General features: G+C 38.1%; 1 protein-coding gene across 14 annotated transcripts in view; it reads right to left on the minus strand.

Moving 5' to 3' along the window:
• PTK2 (protein tyrosine kinase 2) overlaps nucleotides 1-22,694 on the minus strand; it is a 188,618-nt gene that overhangs the window by 32,612 nt on the left and 133,312 nt on the right. For 5 of the 14 annotated variants that reach the window (XM_072925052.1, XM_072925051.1, XM_072925050.1 and 2 more), the window contains 9 exons: nucleotides 22,179-22,209; nucleotides 21,375-21,427; nucleotides 12,927-13,010; nucleotides 11,760-11,777; nucleotides 8,182-8,238; nucleotides 6,818-6,838; nucleotides 5,675-5,772; nucleotides 2,887-2,971; nucleotides 23-123 (listed from right to left, as the gene is read on the minus strand). In XM_072925052.1, the coding sequence (XP_072781153.1) occupies nucleotides 23-123; nucleotides 2,887-2,971; nucleotides 5,675-5,772; nucleotides 6,818-6,838; nucleotides 8,182-8,238; nucleotides 11,760-11,777; nucleotides 12,927-13,010; nucleotides 21,375-21,427; nucleotides 22,179-22,209 (548 nt within the window). The remainder of the gene's footprint in view (nucleotides 1-22; nucleotides 124-2,886; nucleotides 2,972-5,674; nucleotides 5,773-6,817; nucleotides 6,839-8,181; nucleotides 8,239-11,759; nucleotides 11,778-12,926; nucleotides 13,011-21,374; nucleotides 21,428-22,178; nucleotides 22,210-22,694) is intronic. The other 9 variants (XM_072925056.1, XM_072925054.1, XM_030266763.4 and 6 more) reach the window with 5 other exon arrangements.

The raw sequence follows: 22,694 nt of genomic DNA on the forward strand, positions 1-22,694 counted from the left end.
GCTGCACGAGGATTTCTCATACCTCTCCAAGTGTACAGAGCTCCATGATTATCCAGACTGGGTTTTCCGTAATAACCCCAATGAGCTTCACAATGTGAGGGTGATCAAACTGACGCATTGTCACTGAAAAGGAAGTCAAAGAATTCAGTGCATTACATAAAACCTATTTTAAAAATAATAAAACCCTGTTGGTTAAGCATTTAGCCCATGAGCAGAGAAGATAATCACAGGACTTCAAACAACTGTTGCAAGCAGTAATTTCTGGTCTTTCCATGTGCTGAGGGCAGGTAGAAACACTGATTGCTTGAGCTGTGCTGTTCTCCACTCACAAAAATGCAAACTGCTGTGGAAGGTGGCAGCCAGGTCAGGCTCTGCCTCTCAGCCCTGGATCTGGTTATAAACATAACCTAAATTAATAAAATAACCTGTCAAACCAGTGCACAGCCAGTTAATCTGTGCCTTTCCACTGGAAGAGGAGATAAAATCAGTCTGTATAATTCAATTACTGGAAAAACCATGTTTGTCAGATTATGATATAGACAAAAATCTTATTTAATCATTACATCATTTTATTTTCCATGGGGTTACTTTCAGTCCTGGTAGCACAGCCACAGTATGTTTTGTGCAGTATGACACATGAATCACAGAATGGTTTGGGTTGGAAGGGACCAGCAAGACCAACCAGTTCCAATCCCCCTGCCTTGGGCAGCGACACCTTCCAGCTTGGTGTCCCTAATCCCCATCCATCCTGGTGTTGAACACCTCCAAGGATGGGGCAGCCACAGCTTCTCTGGGCAACCTGTGCCAGGCCCTCACCGCCCCATCAAAGAATTTATCCTAAATCAAATTTAGCCTGTCCTCTTTCAGGTAAACCCATTAACCTTGGTCCTATCCCTGCCTTCCCTGATAAAGAGTCCATGCCCATCTTTCCTGTGGGCATCCTTTAGGCACTGGAAGCTGCTCCAAGGTCCCCCCAAAGCCTTCCCCTTCTGCAGGTGGAACAACTTCAGCTCTCCCAGGCTGGCTCAGGGCAGAGATGCTCCAGCCCCTGGTCTTGCTCCAACAGCAGCAGGTCCCTCCTGTGCTGGGGATCCCAGAGCCGGGTGCAGCTCTGCAGGGGGGTCTCACCACAGAGGAGCAGAATCTCTTCCAACACAGGCATGGCAAAACCACCCTTTCTGTGTCCTTGACAAACATCCCTCATTTGACCCTCCAGCAGCATCTCCTCCACACTTGCAGTTTGTAGTGCCAGCACAAACACACAGGAATTACCAAACAGCAAAGTCTGCCACAAGTTAGCAAGAATAAAACCCATTTTCTTCTGCTTTACACCAATCACAAGCTAAAACCAGGAGGTGTTTTTGGATTTCTATTCTGATGAGCTCTGAATTATCTACTTCTGCACATGGATACACAGCAACCCCCCCCAAAAAATCCTAGGACAATCGTGTTTATAAGACCAAAAATTATCATAGTTTAGTAACATATCTTCCTGAAAAGAAACTTTATGGGAGACAATATATTCTTTAAAATGTTACTGTTATGAATAATACAGGGAAAAATGCAATAAAGCAAACATCCCTCTCATTGACATGGCTTAAAACATTAATAAAGTGGAATAAATAACATGGTGAAATGTCATACAGGCAATAACAGCTGCTAAATCTTTTTCAGCATTGAAAACTTCACCACAGGCAAACCTCAAAATATCTTAATATTCCTAACAGTAACATATTAGGAAATAAATGTATTTATTCAGTGAAGTAAGCAAGTGTTCTGAGCAAATTTGCAATCTGAACACAAGACAAAGGCAACAGATGGGAATTAGAATGAAAAAGAGAAAGAAGGAATGGCAAAACTACTAAATCAAAATTGAAAAGTACTATTTATGTGTCGACTACAGCAGCATTTCCTAATCTGTCAAATTTGAAGGATAATAAGGAGCATTCAATGAGCAATTATTTTCTACATTGCCAGGAGACAGCAGCCTACCTTGTGACTGCTGAATTATTACTGTAAGCAATGGTATTTACTGCTCCAACAGATAAAAATGCAATGGAAAAAATTACAGTAATTTACAAAAAATCTGACATTCAAAAATGAGACTCTATTAGCTATTACCACAGGTCTTCTGAACAAGCTCAAAAAACTCCTTGAATTAAGGAAGAGTGAATAAAATATACTGTAACATCTGACCACAACCAATTACTTTACTGATAAAATACAATACCTTTACAACATTTAGAGGTACATAACAGTAGGGAATAATAGGCAAAAATTAAGGCTTAAGTGCCATATCTTAATTTGCTTGCAAAACCGAACAATAGAGGAATCAGTAACTTTAATATTCTTTAAAAAGTTTCTGTTCCTATTCACCCCAACAAAAAGCCTTCCTCCACACATGAAATGTGCTGCCTGGGGAATGCAACACTTGTGGGCAATTATTTAGGAAAATGGACTATTCTAGCATATATTTAAATTCTGAATTTTCAAAGCAGATCTCTCTTGGACACAACATTTCTAGCAAGGACAACTGCCTGATCTTCCAAAGCAATAATCTGGAGAAAGTGCTGTGTTTTTAAATTCATTAAGGAAAAAGAAGGAAATGGAAGATCAGATAATGTTCCAAAACTGATTCTAAAGCCATGCAGGAGTAAGACATCACCACTCAATTTGGAAAATCAAAGAACCCACATCTGATCACACCCATGGGCCATGCAAGGATGTAGAGCAGTCCCTTGGCACATATTGTAGGAGGGGAAAACATCAGACTATATATTAATAAAATATATACAGCAGTGTTAAGACTTTTCTGGCACAGGTGGCCGCAGTCTTTGCAAGGAGAAGTTACAGAAATGATCCCAAAAGAAGTTGCTTAATACTCACAGGCTTCTTGTAAAAATTTTTCTCTAACACTGTCTGAAGTGCAGTTTTTACACGTTTTGATTGCAACAGCCATAGCTGGATTTTCCTGAAAAACATTATTGAGAGATAGCTGAAATACAAACCACCAAAAACTGCCCACCAAAAGCTGGCCCTTAGAATTCTGGCAAAACTACTTTGGAAAAAATTACTATTAAATAAAATGCCTTTAGCTGAGACATTACATGTGGAAAACTTCAGTGTTAAAATACCATTATAATCAAAACACCTTGCATACAGCATTTACACCTAATGTGTCTTGGAAATATTTAATCTGTTTTAAATCTTGTTAAATTGTGGAAAAATTATGACAGAATATGGTAAGCTTAACTGAATAGGAGTGTAAACTTTTTGTGTTATAATAACATTTTTTTGTGTTATTGAGGATGGTAAACTCCTGACAATATTTGACAAAAATAGAGGAAAGAAAGAGGTATGTGCCTAAAAACCACACTTGGCTTATACAAGCAAGCAACCCAGAAAGCCAAATTAAGGACTTTTTGTGGCTCTTTCAGAGGAAAGACTGGCTGTAATTTTGAACTCAGACTACAAAGGAAAGTAAAACAAAGATTTTTACATATGTCAGATCAAGGCTTTAAAACCAGATTCAACAGAACCACCTGTATTTAAAATCAAATGGACTTTCCCATCTGATTTCTCATCCTCTGATGAGATGTTCTTGATGGGCTGAGAGCAGCCTAAGTGTTTTAAAACCAAGCTTTTACATTAAGAATGGGCTTGTTCAAGGACCTATATGTCCTCCTTCCAAGTGGGAAACTGGGAATTGTCCGTTGTTTAATGGGCAATTTACACACGAACCTTTCCCCAAAATGCTACAGGACTGATGAATATCCTCATCCAATTTTTAAGGCCAGTAGAAAATGAAGATTCAGAATTATGTTCCATCTCTGCTCATGCTTGGTCTATATTAAATCTATTTACTGACAAAAATTACCAGAATTAGAACAGTAATTATATTTTGCAGGATGAAGTGTCTTATTTTCGAATTTGCTCACAAAAGAGATCTTCAAGTTGACTTTGCAGGAAAATATTGATCTAATAATTTTTTCAAACATCAAATGCCCATAAACTAACTGAAAAGGCTGATGGTAAATCATGATTTTATTCCCTTATGAAACCAGGATTGAATAATCAGCCTGGGGATGAGACCTCTGGATGCCTGCCAGACCCCTCCCTCTCCCAGTGTTAAACTTCAAGTTTTTGAAATATCCTTAAACCAACAGCAGCATCAAAGGGAAGAATCTCAGTGCCTGCAACCAGCAATTGTCTGGAAATAAATGTTTGATAAGGCATGATATTGGGGTTTTGTTGATCTTTTGGTTTTGGCTAAGGAGACAAACCACTGAGAATGCATTAGACTGGACACATTTTCTGTACTGAGCAGGAAATTGTTTTTAAAATGACACTTTGGGATTAATTCCACAGTTAACCAGCCTTTAAAGACAATCTTACTGGGATTGTTACAGCTGAGCAATAGGATGCTGTATCTATAAACCCATTTTCCATTCAGTACCCTACACTTGAGCCTGGCTGTGACCCTTCAGGAATACTGGAGAGTTGGATGCTGAATCAGGACTTTACGAGTGCAATGAACAGGGACAAATGGAATTTTTGAGATTCAGCTTTGAGCTAGCAGAGCAAAAGGCAAGGAATATCCCCTATATTTTTGCACTCAAGCTGAACATATAAAAGGGTACACTACCATGTTATTAGAATTAAGCTTACATTGATTTTAAGATTCCTTCCCAGAGTGTAAGTTACACTCTGTGACCAGAACATTAAAATTTAATGACATCACTGTTCTGTTTCACCTTCACATATCCCAATGTCTTAAATGAAGTACATTTTTATTAATAAAATAAATCCACAGGTGGTTGTTAAAAACTCTCAACAAAGAACGCCTGAGTAAAATCCATTTTCCAATGCTCAAAAAAGAATGGATACAGCTAACATTTTCAAAACAACAGCCCATAAGAAAAGGGTCTTTAATTAGTTTTACAGAGCTCTAGACTTATCCAGCATGCCCCAAGTGAGTGAAGCATTACTCCTTGGTACTTCTGTTAACTTGGACAGAATTAAATGAAAAGTAAGAATCTCTCTCAATGTGAAGCATATCAGATGTGCTTTCTAAATAAGGGTATCAGACCAGACTTCAGATTTGCCTGAAACAGAACATCTATCCTTATTTACTTAAATATTGCACTGAAGATTATTTAAGCCACCAAGCCCAGGACTCTAACCAGCTGTTTCTGAAGTTAGAACTAGATTATTGTCCACAAGAATTCTTGTATAATCTATCAAAAATTCCAACCATTTATTCTAATATGAACTATTTGTTTTATTAGGGGATTTTGTTGAAATTAACAATTTTTTGCAGCTTTCTCTTGCTATCTTACACAATATTTTGACCTATTTAAATGAAATCTTAGTCTTTCTAGAAAAACTCATGAGCATCATCTTAAATTACACAAGTCCTGCCAACCTCCCTGGTTTCACTGAGGTGACTTCTGTGCATTGGGATTTTGCTGGATCAGTGTCCAAGTATTTTGTATTTTATTTCAGAAAAACCTAGGAATTTATTAGGCTTTGTTGTGAGAGAGACAGCGAGATTGTCACTGGATCAATTTTTTATTTCTTCTGGAAGATTCAGACCAAGACCTCTAAGGAATATTCTTTTTTTTTCTACCTAGCAAAGTTTTATTGTTCATTTTTGTTTGAAAATGAGGCTTACCGGGCTCATGTAAACTCCTTGGTGCACATCTCCAAACTGTCCTTCCCCAATGCAGCGCCCCAGCTCAATCCTCTCCCTTTGAATTTCATAATCTCTGGCTACAAGAATATAATGCACTTGAAATATTAAGTTTCTGCTGAAGGGCAAGGAAATAATCCACAAGACACAAAACTCAAAGTAAGTCACTCGAATGTCTCACATATGAAAAACTAAGATTAACATTTGCTGCACACCAACCTATAGAGATGCTGCACACACACAGTGGAGACCTCTCAAACCTCTCAAAAGTTTGAACCAAAGCAAGGGGAAAAGAACTGTGAGGTTGTTAAATTAATCACAATGCACTTATTTCAGTGCAATAAACATAATTAAATCCTTTTTAATTACAGCTGGTGAAAGACAAAGCACACAAACAGTTTAAAGCAACACCAATGATGTTAAACTCAGCACACATTCCTCTGGCTGTTTGAGAGGACTCCACCATGTGCAGTTTTAGATTTTGGAACCATCAAAAAAGCCCAGAGAACTTTTAAAGAGGTAACTGCAAGAAAAAAAATACAGGAACAAGAGGATGGCAAATAAAGACAGAATGAAACTGAAATTTTGAGTGCACTACACCTCTGCCAGTGTGTAACTGAATAAAATTGAGATGTTTGGTGTCCTTATGCAATTTTGTTAATGTCACAGTTTAACAGGCTGAGAATTTTACTGATAAAAATGGCTCAGCACTTCAGCAAAACATGTAATCAATTGCAATTGAATTATTTCATTTGCAATTTAATTGCTAGCAGACATGGAAAAATATTTCAGGAATAGCAGAAAAGCATGCACAGTATATGTTTTCACCTCTACTTATATTACTCAGAGAAAAAATTAGAACCAATCGGCTTAGAACTTCATAACCTTGACTTTGACATCATTAACACTACAGAAGTAATGTCATGTAGAGCTGGCTAACAAGGTGATAAATGCTTTTTTCATCTCTGATTTTAAGTGCTGCATTTTCCTCTTTAAAATCCCAAAGCTAACTGGTTTAACTATAAATAAATAATGTTTATTAAATGAAAGTGAATAGTAAGCTTTAAAATTCCACATCATTCCAAACTGCAAGCATACAGGGATGGGAAAAGGGTCTCCTGTTACCTTCATCTATTCCATAGCTTTCTGCAGTGCAATTAAGAGAAAAATCAAATGCTTACTTAGATAGAGCTTCTTAAAATCAAAACAGGACAAACATTTTTCAACATAAAAAAAAAAAGAAGAAATATACTGATGCAATTTAAAGTTTACATTAGCAGAAGTCACAGGCCCATTCTTGTGATCTTTACTGACTCAGTCCTGACTCAGAGCTGAACACTTGAGTCCCCTTCAATCCAGCAAAGCACTTAATGAATTCCCTCCACAGCCCATCTCATGGGTTTTGCATTGAAGCCATATTCAAGTGTTCAGCACATCCAGGGCTGGGCCCACAAGTGATTACTTCCATGTGAATTTAAATAAAAAGGGGAGGGGGGGCAAATAAATTATAAGAAGTTAATCTGTTAACAAAAGTAAAGGGTATTATTTGATCCTGAAACTATGTTAATAGAATACATAGTCACTTAACTGCAAGACATTAAAAATGCTCAGTTTATTTCTGGAAAACATATATTCTTGCTTTTCAAATACTGATGTTCAAATATATATAAATATATATGTTTTGTAAAACATATATTCTTGCTTTTCAAAGGTTTTCCACAGCTGTGGAAACAATGCTGTGAACACTGAAGTGATCATGAAACATTCAGCCCCATGGTGAGCTCAGATATCTACATAAGTTCATGGTCCTTCAGCACAATGTGGCCCCAGCTCAGCACCATCCTCCCCTCTCACACTGACCAAACCTGATGTTTTTGGCAGGATTCTGCACCAATGGATTATTTGCTTCCAGAGAAATCCTTGGTTGCCCAAATGCAACTGGAATTTCCCAGATGTAGCTTTTAAAATCAGAATATTGGACTTTCACGTTCAATTAACTGGCCTTGACAGTTTAGGATTATATCATAATTCAAACTGGCTGTAACACAAAAGCCTTGTGGTGGCTACAGCACCACTGTTTTTACTTCAAAGATGAAGACTCAGCAGAACTTGGAATTTCTATTTTTGTTCTTGAAGTCTTTCATCTTTAACAAAATTGCATGTGGTACAGCTGAGTGTTCCTTTCTCGTGGAACTGGAAAGCACCACGTCTGTCACAGAGCAAGGTGAGATACAGTCAGACAGCAATCCACAGAGCTTGTTGCTTGCTCTCATCACAGAGATCTTATCCAATCTTTAAGTGTTATGTTCAGCATCACAATAAATAAAAATCCACATTTTGAGACAAAAAAAAAGTTCCATTGTGAAATCACAGTAGGAAAGCAGAACATTTTCTTTGCACATTCATTAAATAGGCTGAAATAGTTTAGTCCCTGCTAAACCAAGGAAGCTTTTAGATAGGAAAGTTCCCAAGTTAACCATGGCACTTACTTGAGGGCATTGTGTAAGTGTCTTCTTCATCTATAATCTCTGCATAGTCATCAGTCTCTGCAAAGGGAGGAATTGAAGAGTTTCGGGAAAAGCAGATGAAAACAATTCTCCAGAACAACTCCAATGCACCAAGGCTGGTATGTCCCAAACCCCAAGCTCAGCATTGCTGGGTCACATTTAATACAGCATGACTAAAACTTGCTCATGCATAATTCATGAGATGATAATGACCTTGGTGCCAACTGCATTACATCACATAGATGCACTCAACAAAGAAGAAAAGGAAGATTTGTCTGTATTCAAAAAAGTTCAAGTTTTGCAATTGGGACCCATCTAAACTGTTGGTTAGTTATCTTTTTAACAGCAAATTGCATTGCAGTAAAGAGAAAAAATTATGAATGAGTTGAAATTATTTACCTTCAATTAAGTGTGAATAACAGTTTGCTATTTTTTATGTCAAACAGGCAGAAGACACCAATGATGTTCCAGGACAGCTTCCCCCTACTGTCAGTGTGGCCAGCTGAGTTATTTACCACAGAATCTTCTAGAGCACAAAGACCTTTTTAAGCCACACTCTCTTCCCCATTTTTCTTACAATCTTCCTTGTTTAGTGGAAATTCACCACTAGTTTTGCTGTCAAGATTTCATGGACAGGTTTTGGAAAAAACTTCCCAAAATTTTCAGAAAAATGACAGTGCACTTCTTCCTCTGTTCAAAAAATGCAACTTTTACATCATCTGTTCTCAAAATGGTTTAAATGGTATCAAGCCATATCAGAAGGTCCTTTCCTTGCCTTAAAGAACTTCCAGTATGTGCAGGTCATTTCCTAAAGGTCAGATCAATTCCTCCAGGGGTTTTAAAGCCAGTCCACAACAGTGGGTTCATTTCTTACTTCAAGGCTGTCAAATTCTACTCAACAACTTTAAATACAAAGAGAGGTTCTCAAAACTGAGTAATTTCCAAACCCATTGTGCAGTTTTTGTGGTTGATTTCAGGTGATAAAACGCTGGAAAGCCTCTGGAAGTCATTATTTCCTCCCTCTTTTCCCCCATCTGCCCTGGAGCACATGGATGCATCCCTACATCTCCCTGGCATCATTTCCAGAGCCACGGCTTGGACTGGGACAAAGCCACAGTGAGTGGGAAGAAGGATGGGATGGTCCCTCAGCTGAACCCAGCCCTGAAACCAGAGCAAAGCTCATCAATATTATACACACAGACAAGCAAGAGGCTCAGTTTACAGGCAAACTGAATATTCAACAATTAGGAAACTACAGGTTGCCTATAGTCTTTGAAGCTCAACACACTTCAGCGAGTAAGTGTAATTTTATAATCCTAGTTTCTTACTACTTAAATAAAATTGAAGCTGTTTTTTCTTTTGAACTCCTGTAGGAATATGCCAGATAAAAGCAGAATTGGGAAATTCCGTGTAATTTTAAATTTTGCTAGGCAATTTCTATGTGGGACATAGCAAAACACAGTAAAGACAGTGCACAATTCTGAACAGGCAGAATACTCCAGAAGCACTTATCTCTTTCTTGGTATCTTATTTTCTTCCCTACATTACAAACTAATATTTTTGTAAAAATAAACCTCAGTTTCATTTTTAAAAAAGCTTTAAAAAATATCCCCAACATGATGGAGACAAATCACTCTGTTTCGCTCTGATATCGTGACAGGATTTTGTTTAAACTATCAAAAAGTTCTTTATGTTAGAAAATGGAATAGATGAAAAATACTGTAAACATACCCAAGAAAAAATTTTGAAGTCTGGAAACCAAACTGGTGCCACTTAAAAGACCCCAAACTTTTCACACTAGGTTACAGAACAGTGCAGTAAGAATGTGATCAATGGCAGGGCTTGTTCATCTCTCTAATTTAAATAAATGAGTTAATTCATACTAAAAGCACTCTGAGAACAGCACAGAGCACTTTACATGCTTTTGATACATTGCCCAAAACCATCATGAAATCAAAAGTTTTCATAATCAATCCAAATAAATTAAATTTACACAATTAACTACACAAATATTTCTTGTTCCACATTTAACACTCTGGAGAGGAATACATAAAAAAATAATTCCTATGTATATCTGGCATTATTTCTGAGAATTAGAGGAAAATTCAGTCCAGGCATCAACACTGGGCTCAAAGTGGTCTGGAACAGAGAGAATTGACTTCCTCACAGAGGGGGCTTGGGCCCAGTATTAATTACAAATTGTTACCAAATCTCCCAGAACTGTGTCTGCTAAGAGATAGTCCAGAACCTACAATTAATTTACATTTTACCTGGATTTAATAAGAAGGCTTATCATGCTGCCTTCCTGCCCTTTTTAAACCCAGCATCATCACGTGTTATGATTCTTGGAGATGACAAAATTAACAAGTTGCTTTCAGGAATAGGTAGTGGTGGTCACATGCATGAATAAGCCAATCTGAGCTTTACTAAATCTGAATGCATTTATTAAATGTATGGAGAACCATCCCAGGGTATTAAATCCATAATAGCTAATCTATGACCTTAGGCACATGTTTGAACTTCCCTTTTTCATAATTTTTCCCATTTATTAGAGCTTGTAGTTTAGAAAAGAAAGTAAGTTCCAAGAAAAAGCCATGTAGGGGTAGTATCTGAAATATAATTTTTTAATTTATGACAGAAAAAAGTCTATTTGATGTTTAAGAAAAGGAAGAAAATTGTGTGGCATTATCTTTAGCTTATATCTGAAGGAAAGGAGATGAAAAGTTAATACACCCTCCTTCACATTTTACTGAAAGGAAGGTTGCAAGACATGATCTCTATTTCCTTTTAGCACTCTTGTTTGCATATTGCTTTTATGTCCTTTTAGTACCTCCTACTTAAAAGAATAAAGGTACACACACTATCAGTAGCAGCAGTTTGATTCTTTCCCAACATCAGATGGAATCCTTTAGAAAAATAGTCAAAAATCTCTTTTAAAAAACCAAACTCCAACTTCTTTTCAGAAGAAAAAAGACTTTAAAAGGCCTCAGAAGTTAAATATTTTGTAGTAAGTTTCAAAGTCTTTAAAAGGAAACCCCAAACATTAAAATCTGTCTTTAAAATTATTAGTTTGAATAGCTGAAACCTGGTTAATATTCATGTATTCAATCTGCATTAATCAATCTTGTACAGTTTCTTTTAATGCAAGGAGCGCTTTGATGCCTTTAAAGCAGTACTCAGTAGACTCATTTCTCAGGTGTTAAATCCACTGATCTCACCCACTGACCAAATTAATGATGATGTAGCCATTTCAATCAAACTGGACACTTGCAAACCTCTAAACCCTCTCTGCATCATGCCACAGCCTCATTGCAAACACATGCACCACCACGTCCCTGTGTGTTTGAAATAGAATTTTTCCTTTTCCAATTCCAGTTTAGCAGAAAGCATTAGTTGCACAGCCTGTAAAGTACTGTATTTATCAGCTAATACCCAAAGCAGACCACTTTTTAACACTAAAAGCTGTATAAAATGTATTACTGAAATGTGCATTAAGTGGTATATGGAGATAAGAGTTGCATATTGCACGTTAGTAACACACAGACTAGAAAACATATTACCGTCCCCACTAATTTCATCTGCAGATCCAGGTGGCATGCAAGGAGAGAGAAAAAAGAGGGGGAGAGAGAGGGGACAGAGAAGGGGGAGGGGAAAATATACTATTAAATTCATGAGTAATCCAAAAGTATTCAGACTGTAGTTATCTTATATACCTGACTCAAGAGAAACCAGAAAAGCAGCAGAATTTAAGACTTCTCACCTAAAACCCAAGGGACAGAGATATGCTCTAAGAAGCTTTTATGATGAAACAGAGTTAATGACTTTCAAACACAAAGGTACACAAAAATTAAATTTGGAACTGGAACTAGTTCTTTTAAAGCATTGTTGAAAATAGTCAATTTCTGGGTTTATTCAATACTTTAAAGCAGTTCTCCTGCAGCCAGATGAGTCGGCTCAACTAGACTCTGCAAGTACACTGAGGATTTTGGGTAAGCAGAGTTGGTGTTGATCCTTCCAGAAGAAATGCACTCCTGAGCTATCACCAAGACATGAGTGAGAAATGGAACCATCCAAGTTTTAATGAAACAGAGCATTGTGCACTTGTACAAGGCTGAAATTTAAACAAGTGGCAAAGAGAGCAACTCTACGGGGAAGATTTCAAACAAACACCAGATTCCACGTGTACTGCAGCAGCCCTACTGCACCAAACCCCACAGCACAAGCTAAGGCAAATATTTTAGACAGTTTTTATAGATAACAGGAAATTCTTCTTACCCCTAATAAAGCCAAACTGGTCTAGATCAGTGCTGGACCAGTACGCAGCCAAAAGCATCGCTGCAGTCTGTTTAATTCAAAGTCATCTCAGCTGATGCTTATTGTTGCTATTCTGTTTCATCTATAAGCATGCTGTGTCAGGGGTCCAAGAATGAAGTAAAAATACATTTACAAAAAAAAAAAGATGGCAGACAAGGGCTGCATGACTGTATAAATAAAATAATTTGTTTGTCATTGTAGCATATGATGCTAGAAAACACATTCCCCATCAAAACAGGGACCACCAAGCTGGTGATGCTGCATGAAAATCCAATTCAACAGCAGGAAAACATAATGAAATTATTCTTGGAACTCTGTTTACCTGAGGCTAAAGTAGTTTACAAACAGTAACTGAGTTAGTATATTCAGCTTTTGGGTTAATAAGGCAGCCTAGACAAAGAGCAGAGCAGTACCCTTGGGCGGCGACTCATGGGCACAGAAGACGAAAGGCAGAAAGCGTCTAGCTTTCTTTACTTTATGCTGACAGTGATTGACTCCTTTACAAAGAGGCAAGAAAGGAAAGAGAAAAAAAAAAGAAACAAATTATTTGGAAATAAAAGAAAAGAGACTGAAGAGAACATCTACAACGAACAAACATAAAAGTAAAGGTTTACATTAAAATTCTATATACCCAAACGAAAACACAAACATCTCTGAAACTCTAAAGCATTTTTGGTACTTTCCTTCAAATTCCTTTCTACAATAATTAATATTTCAGTTTTTAGAAATAAGACTAGAACCCATTAAAAAGTCAGATTATGCCAGCTATGCACACCATTCATTAAAAACAAAAGAATATTTATCCCAGAAGTGCAAGCTGCTTTTCCAAGTTTGCCATCTAAGTTCTGCCAGACTTTTGTGACAGCTATATTCCAGCTAAAAGTGGCAGTCATCAGACTTAAACATGTATGTATTGACTCTCTGAACCCTTAAAACAACACAGAAGTATTTCACACAGCAGGGTTACACAGAACAAGGGAAAACATTGTTTCCCTGTCTCCTGAAATACAGCATTGACAGATTTTATGATCTCAAATCTGCCACCAGAATCTTACTCCCAGTGCAGACCTGACTTGCCAATGGATATTCCAGCTCTGCAAGGACCTCTGGGTGAACAGCCCATGGCACCCTCACTACCCCCTTTCCCAGTCACCCCACTGCATGTTTTAGCAAAGTGCTTATCAGGAGTGCTTATGAGTAGGAAAAAATACAAAGAAGCCACACAAGGTGAAAAAGGACTCAAGATGACACACAGCACCTGAGGATATCTGCTCCTTTTATTTCTCTTGTTACCTGTTTGCGCCTCTCTGCTTTCCCCTTTTTCCTCTCCCCAAGGAAATGTGAGAAGTGGTTTAAAAAGCCAATTAAATTAAAAAACCTGCATCCTGGGGCTGGTAGCTTTTCACAGCCAAAGCTCAGGAGTGAGGTCCAGCCACCTGGATGTTACACGGGCAGGGGATGCAGTGTTAGAAGAGAAGCAGCAGCTACAGGGACAGCGAACCAGTCAGTGGTGGGAGGAATGCAGGAATGGTAAAAAAGGAAAATTACATTTTAATAAAAGCAACTTCTACAACCAACAAAAACTATCATCATAAAAACTGCTGCGTGACTGAGCAAACTGGAATCATTAATCTAGTGGGAAAATGCACATATCAGAGAGAAAGACAGAACATTAATCAGATTCAATGCTAGAAACTAAAAGAGGTGCAAGGAGAGGGGGAAATTCTTGACTAAGTCAGTGTGTCAGTATTTCCATTTGTCTTGGTTTAAGACAATTTAAAGGGGAACACTCTGAGTTCTCCCCCTTGATACTCCTAAGGGACTTCTCTTCCTGACATCACATGACAATTTTCAGCCCTGTCATTCTAGCACAAACCTCAGGTAACACTCCTGAAAAACTCCAGACACACTATGAAAGAAAAGGAAAAAATACTGCAGTTGGTTTAAGCAACTACTGAAAAGGTGTTGACAGGAGAATGAGGGAACCCAACACTCTGTACTGAAACAGAAGAACAGGTATAGAGTCACTGCAGGCAATGCAAGCCATCTAAAAGGGAAGAGATGCTTCAACTCCTGACCTGCCTGCTCAGGCTACAGAGCTCATTGAAGCCTGAAGTGCTGAAATGCTGCTCACCCTCACACTGATAGGTGGGTGGCACAAGCTGCTGAAACCTGACCAAACCTATTTCAAATGAAGGACACATTGCAAAGGTAAAGGTGTTTTTAATTCATGTGCATGCCCTGGTGCCCTGTGATGGTCCAACTCTGCCCTTGCCTGTCTGAAGTTTGTTCAACTGTTCTGCCACATTGAATGGAAGATGCTTTGTCTTAAAATTACCACATTGGCAAGTTTAGCTACAAAAGGAAGTTGATTCTAATGAATTTGTTTTAAATTAAAAAAAATAGAAGTTCTAACACTTTACCAGGAGTCTAGAGACTACCATAACAAAATGAATAGAAGGATTTCCAACCCTCCACAGCAGCTTCCAGCTGGTGCTCAAGAATGCTGCTGAAAACTGCATGGGACTTTTTTATTTATTTAGTTCTTCTACGCAGTATTCAGTAAAATTATTGTGAAAAAAATAAAAAATGCAAAAATAAGGAAAAATATCACTTGCTGTGCAAGAACTATGTTAGAAATAAAGAAACCAGGCTTTTACTGCCCTTTTTTTACAGGGCAATTACTGCTGGAGCTCCTTGTATGGGCAGAGATCAAATACTGGAAGGCTGAACCTGATAATATCCCATTCTATTTCGTTGTACATTCTTGAACCAGTGTGAGGAAAAATCCTGAAACAAAAACCTGTAGAAAGAATAAATCTATTGATGTTTGAGCTTTTGAATTCAAATGAGCACTATGAGGTTGGCACATCAAATATGTTTCTATAAACAACAAACCCCCAAACCTGCATGGAATATTTCTCCACTCACACCACACTGTTACTATTTGCACAGCAGAAGTCTCTGCTCAAATCCAATGAGAGACTCATAAAGGAGGAGCACAGGAGAGTAAAAACTCCTTAACCAGCACCACGTGCTGATGGAATCAATGCAGGAACTTCCTGGACAACGATATGGAAGAAATCTCTTTAGACTGTCATCACAAATCATTCTGGTCTTTTTATGCATGAAAAGAAGCCTTTCAGTCAGTCAGGCTAAAACAGGAAAAGATTACAGCACCAGTCTATTCAACTGTGATGGGAATCTGAAACACTGCAATTTATTAGCATTAAGGGTATTTTCAACTATATTATCTTATTAATCAGTGAAAAAGCAGGGTGAGTTAAGAAGCAACTCCCTCCTCCATGAACCTGGAGATTAATGACTTGCTCAAGGTTTGTAAAATTAATCTGCAATAGACTATAAACTTGAATGTCTCCCAGTGCTGTGACCATATGGCAGAGCTACAGCTCTAACAAAGTCTTTATATTCCTCAAATTACTTAATAATTACTTAATTTGAATTTATAACTATGTCATTTATTGCAAGACTCTTAGTCTTTCTTCACAGAAGTGAGCTGTGGAATACAACAAAGCTGAGCTGTGACACAGTCCTAAGTGCTCAAGATACAATTTTTCATCTAAAAATTTACTTACACTTCTCAGCTTTGTCTTTTTGGAGTGTCTTGACAAAATGGACATTAAAAAAACTCCCAATAATTTTTCAACCTGAAGAAAAGGCCACCTTTACCCCCACCAACTAACTCAAAAGGAGCTAAGAAATACAAGTCCTGCACAAGAAACTCTTTCAGACCTGGGCACAGGGCAGACCTTCATGTGGAACACAGGAATCGTGACACAGAGCCTGCACTGTGCTCTGCAAGCAGAAGTGATTCAATAAAATTGAATTTGTTTTTCCATCCTGCTCACAGCTTTGCTGGTGATCAGCCTCAACCCAGAGCACACAGGTTCTTTCACAAGCCAACATCTCCTTCATTTAGAGCACTCTGAAGTGGTGTAACACTGACATCAGGGGGTTTTTCCCCCCCTCTCCTGTTCGTTGTGTTTTCACATTTGGCTTCTGTTCTATAGGAAACCTCCTGAAAGTCTCTTTTACTCACAAACGATACCACAGAGGTTTTTTTCCTTCATGATAAAATCTCACTTAAATCAAGCTTACCTCCTTCAAAACAGGATCTTTTTAATTCAAACTGAAATTTCAGCTGAATGCCATGACTAAACTGGCCGCTCCCTCAAACAGGATCTGCTCCTAAGCAGCACCTTAGAGAAGAACTCTCATTTCACTGCCATGATCACAGTTAATCACAGTGATTAAAATTTAATATTGTTATGTCACAAATTCGTGATTTTAAAGCAGAACCTGGAAAGCTGCTAAGAAGCCCCTTTCAGGATCCTAAAATCTTTCAGCTCCTATATAGATATTTGCTCCAAGTATCCAATCCCTCATGGAGCATGTTACTGAATATATCTAAACCATGGGATAGAGAGGCAATGGCACAACCAGAATTATTAGAAATTCCTGCCATCGTTTCATGACGCACTTAGAGCTGGACCCCTTCAAGCTTAAAATGCTGCCTGTGCTGCTGACAGCAGCTGCACCAGCTGGGGAACAGGATAACAAACCAGCTTCTCTTTAATATATTTATTTCCTTCTTAAAGGTTTGTGTCCTGGGGTTTGCTACTCAGGTGCCTTCAACACTTTGCTCTATCAGCTGAAACAGGGACTGTATTTTCAGAGAACTTTTAATTGCCTTCCCCAAATAAGTTCATACTAAAGCTGCAAAACCAGCACCTGCTTTAAGCAAGACCAACCCTGTGGGACATCCTAAAATCCCCTTCAGACACATCCCTTGTGCTGGCTACTGCAGCTCATCTCTCCCTTCCTGTCATCTTCCCACTCACAGCTCCCTCCCCACAAAAACATCATTTTACAACAGTACCTGAATATCCAAATGTCAGGAGGGACTGCTTGGAATCACAGGAGCCTTTAGGTTGAAAAAGACCCTTAAAATAATCTAATCCAACCATTAACTCAGCAAAGCCAAGAACTTGCCAAGACTTGTTCAATCCTCTGCCTGTCCAGTGCTCACTGAAACACACGGACCTGAAATGTCTTATTCTGTGGCACTGCATGGAAAGCAGCATTTGAGCTAGAATTAAAAAAAAATCATGAATTCTCCAGGGCAAAGGAGGCACAGTGATTAGCCAAGCGATGCAAAAGTATAATCATTCTTCCTTGTCATATTTACATAAGCAAGAGAAGGGGCAGAAGAAACCAAAGAACTCTGTGTCAGGAGGAATTTATGTAAAAAGGGAGCAAGCAGCTACTGCTGTACTGTCTTACTTTATGAAAACCTTTTTGTAAAATAGAATGGACTAGAAAAGTTTTATTTTTGGAAATATGTGTATCTGGAAATACAAGATCACCTTACCAAGGCTAATGTTTGCTATTTAAAAACAAACTGCTGGCCAAAGTAAGTTCCTTTAGACTAGAGCAGAGCATTTTAATAAGATGTCTCAAGCCAAACAGTGGAAATATAGTCCATAAAATTAGAGTTAACTGGTGTGCTGCTTCTTACACATTTGATATACTATTTGCACAAAGCAAATAGTTTAGTCTTACCATTTCCTGAGTGTACACCCTTGGCTATGTACAAAGAACTCTTTTTTAATGCAGATGCAGAGTGAGAAGGAGGTAAAAGCTGCAATCCCTTATTAGCTAAAACACTCGTCGTTTCTGGTGAATCACAGCAATTTCAGCCAAAACATCAGATGACTACCAAAGAAATCTAAAATCCAACTAATTTGGTTTAGCTTATTTACTTATTATTTAGCTTATTTATTTGGTTTAGCTTAAATTTAGTAATTTATAATCTTACACACACACAAATGTGTTTAGGCATAAAATCACTATACTTTTTAAAAGGAGGGCAATCTGCCAGGCATCTTAAGTTTCACACAAAGACACTGTCCACTGCAAGAATTTGAGGAATCAAGATAGAAAACACCAGAAGAAAGAGAAACAGCAAGAGGTGTGTGGTGAAACCTGGTTCAGAGACACACACTGACTCCCAGACCAGCAATTTGCTGCTTTGGATTCCTAAAACCAACTTCATCCCTCACTAGTTTGAAAAGACCTTTATTTAGAGGAAGAAAAAAAAATCAAGAGGATTTACAAGCCTCCTGTCTTTGTGTGCTTTGGAATATTGGAGCACTTGGAAAAGACCAAGTTTTCACTTCACTAGACCAGAAATATTCCAAGGTATATTACTAAGCACTTAAAAAAGACAAGCTGTCTTTCTTTAACAGGTTCCTCTTTAAACCTGAAAAGCTTCAGACAAATATATGAACTTTACAACCACCAAATCCTGTTTTACACTGGATCTGTATATTGCTGGTTTATCCCAGTTTTGGTGGGGAACTCACTGTGAAACTCCCCTTTCAAATTAAGTGTGTTAATAATATAAATGTATCTGACTTGTTAATTTTTTTGCTGAATCTCTGTTTCAGATTTTTGCTATTTATCTTTAGTATTTGGAGAGGTCTAAACAAAGGAGAGCAGTGTCAGTGAAATCAAACAGCAGAGTTAATTTACAATTCAAACCATCAAAAAGGTGTGGAGCAGCTACAGATGTCATTGAGCTACAAAAGCTCATCTTATCTGAAACCTCTGGCTCTGAGCCACTGCAATGTCAGCAGAGAAAAGTTCCTGTTCTGCACCCCACAGGGCTCTGCCCTGGCTGCTGTCAGGCCCTGCTGAACTGGGACTGGGCTGGGCTGAGCATCCTGTGCAGCTGGTGCCTCCCTTGTCCCAGGGATGGATGAGTTCCACCTGCCAACAGCAGTGACACTTCTCCACATCCACATCAAGCATCACTCCATTTATAGCAAACTGATTCCTTGTGGGATTCAAGAGATTCTTACAGAAATCAGCTCCTGAGAACAACCCCTGTCACGTGGGTTCACCTCAGCAATCTGCCTCTGGTTTAAATTTAAAATGATGACATACTCAGTGCATTTCAACTAACTTTGGGGGGAAAACAACAACAACAACAAAAAACTATTATGTGTTCTGTGTCATAATGTTACAAGAAGAACAAACCCTTGAGACTGAATATTAAATGCAATGGCTTAAACCATTCCAGCATTATGTCAGCATTTTGACTGGTTTGGAACATGGTATAAAAACAAGCATTAAGCACAATAATTTTCTTGTGGAAAGATATAAAACTTTCCTACAACACAAAAATAATACCTAATTGTTGGGGTTTTTTTGTATTGGCAAGAATGAGAGTGATATTTGCTGGTTTAATTTTACTGCACTGCTCACAGGAGCCAGCTTTGCAGTGTCCCTGACACTCACCTGAACAACCAGCTCACCTGCAGCACTGCTCTCACTTCCCCCTCATCCACCTTCATGTGATGCCCTCAACGCCAGAGCTGGGGTAGTACAACTCACTTCCTACACTAATTTCAAAATGCTACTTTGAAAAAGAAGCGTTTGTGCTTTGAAACGCCTAAGAACTTCAGCAGAAGATACCCAAATTTGCAAAGTCAGACTGACAGCAAGAAAAGATCACGAAGTCAGCATTTATTATTGTTTTTATTATTAAAAGTATTATTGGCATGCTCAGAAATACTGAAAGAGTGAAAATTTGAGGCTGCAGACAACCTTTTTTGTCCTGAAGATTAGCCTTTTTGAGGGTGAGTGAAATAATTTAAAATCACAGAGCTAATCACTTCAGAAATTTCAACTTTTTTAACGGCTAAAATAAGCCATACAGGTAAGAATCAAAAGAGAACATGCTGACCATGCTTCATGCTTATCCACCTGATCTAGCATGCTTGCCTGCCAGGCACTGAAGGAAGATGAGCTATTTGACTCTGCTATTTGACTCTGAGAAGCCACAGTAACTGGTGAAGCTCTATTACCCCACTGCAGCTTTATCCTCATTTTAACTCAGGTCCTCTCACCTCTTTTCTTGCAGTGTCTGTTTTGGTTTCCTACGCCAAGTAGTGAATCTCAAGTATCTTTTAGAAGTGGGGAAGGGTGGGGAAAGGAATCTGAGAAGTAGGAAATGAATTAAATGTCTACATATATTTCCTCCTTACTGTATGAAGTATGTTGGGGTTTTGAGTATTTGCCACTAAGAGCTCACATAAATGTTAAACTGGGGCTGAAGCCTCCCTCTAAGGGAAGGGAAATCCACTTAGTCACAGTATTGGTTCTTCAAGTTTGTGAATACCAGAAACCTATTGAAACAGATCATAATATAAATACATTTTTGCATTAAAATCCTCTTAATAAATATTGTGTATACTGATTTAGAAATACATTTTCTACTGAAACACTACTAAGAATCAATCCTTCAAAATTATTTAAGATTCTGTAAAAGGAACATATTCTCTCTCAAGCATAAAAACTCCATGTTAACTTAGAGAATTCTTAGAAGCCTATAAAGAAAAGAAACAACATATATTACCTCACATACCCATCCTTCAATTAACTTGTCATTTTCAATAGCAAAAATTAAATTGCTTTTATCTAAACAGTTATAGAAACACAGCTATTAAGTTTCTCCTTTCTGTAAAGCAATGATTAATATTTAATTCCTACTTTCCCTTTTCAAAGCTGCTCCTTCACAATTAGCACACACTCAGGTAATTTCAGTTCTAGCCAACGACATTCTACTTCATCACAAAGTGGAAATTCTGGCTTTGCAGTAACTGCACAGATGTGGCTGTTGCAGAAAAGTTTCTCCTTAGAAACTTCTCTACGAAGGCAGCACAGCTGCAGCTCGGGGCAGCCAGCAGCCCTGGAGCAGCAGTGAGTGGAAAAGCTGCCTGCACCTCTGCCAGCTCCAGAAATGAACTCGGCTCCTGCCTTTGGATGAGCCTTACCTGACACAGAGACTGTGTGAGACCTCACTCCTTGCTTCTCATTGTTGGCCAGCCTGGAAAAGAGAAGTTGGAAGTGCTGAATGCTGGACATTCTTCACGGACACTGGGAATTCATCCCAACAGGCACCTACTGTCATCAGCAGGGCTGAGCCACCTCCCCAGCCACAGGATGGGCAGGCAGGAGAGGGCAGAGAGGAATCTACCACTTCATCCTGCCTGGGGGAGTGAGAGTGGCTTTAATCAGCACAACCAGTCGCAGAAACCTGGTCAATTTGCAGGAAACCACAAAACTTAAACTGTGCACACTTGTAAGAGGTGTGTAACCTGACTGTGCTTATACTTTCTGTGTGATCTGTGGGAAATCGAGTATGAATTGAGTTTCTGTCTGTAAAAAGACTTATGCTGTACTATTTTGAATTAATTTACATGTCAAACATAGAAAACCAATCACATTTAAATGTAGTTATTTACAAATAAACAGTGCAAACTGTTTAGCATCACTCCTATAATTAAATTTACTGATGGATTCAAAAGAAACAGCATGAATCCCAGTCAAGTCTTTTCTAAAACATCCTGGTCTTGTTATTGTCAAATATGATGGATGAATTATGCACTTTTGTTCTCTGATCTTCCTTCTGGTATCTTTGTAGTTTAATACTACTGTGAGCTTTTTATGCCCTACCTGCTATTTGTCCTGAAATCCAAAAGCAACAATAAAAATTATTGTTATAAAGAAGTTCTGAAAGCATCACTATTTTTCAAAACATTTTTTTAATTTATGAGAAAAGAAAGCACAAAACTTACTTTGGTATGGATGGTAAAGCTCTTTCACCTTCTGTGTAAACAAGAAAAAAACAGGATTAAAGCTTCTGCACATTTTCAAATAACCTATCTCAAAGTGAAATATATATGTGCCTGAAACAATAATCATCACAATCTCTCAGGGAAACTGAGAGAACTCAAAGAATGTTCTATACATATATAAGAGCAGCATTATCAACAACTCCCTCTACCCACTCATACAGACCTTTAGGCAAACTCTAATCTGAGGAAACAACGTACACAGAATATAAAAGCTGGTTTTTATTCTTAACAAATAACTGCTATAAATCACTTGCAGAAGGTGTGACATTATCTCATATCTCTGGTAAGAAATGCTTTTCTTTTATCTCCAAGATGTCCTAAGTTCTAACATATAAATAAAACAATTGAATCCAACTTGGATTTCCAAGTAAGACAACTAAAATAAATCATTAAAGCACATATTATCATATTGATTTCACACTGGCTTGAGACTATACAATAATAATATTTTGTGCC

Source organism: Taeniopygia guttata, chromosome 2 (assembly GCF_048771995.1).
Source record: "Taeniopygia guttata chromosome 2, bTaeGut7.mat, whole genome shotgun sequence".
NCBI classification, from domain to species: Eukaryota; Metazoa; Chordata; class Aves; order Passeriformes; family Estrildidae; genus Taeniopygia; species Taeniopygia guttata.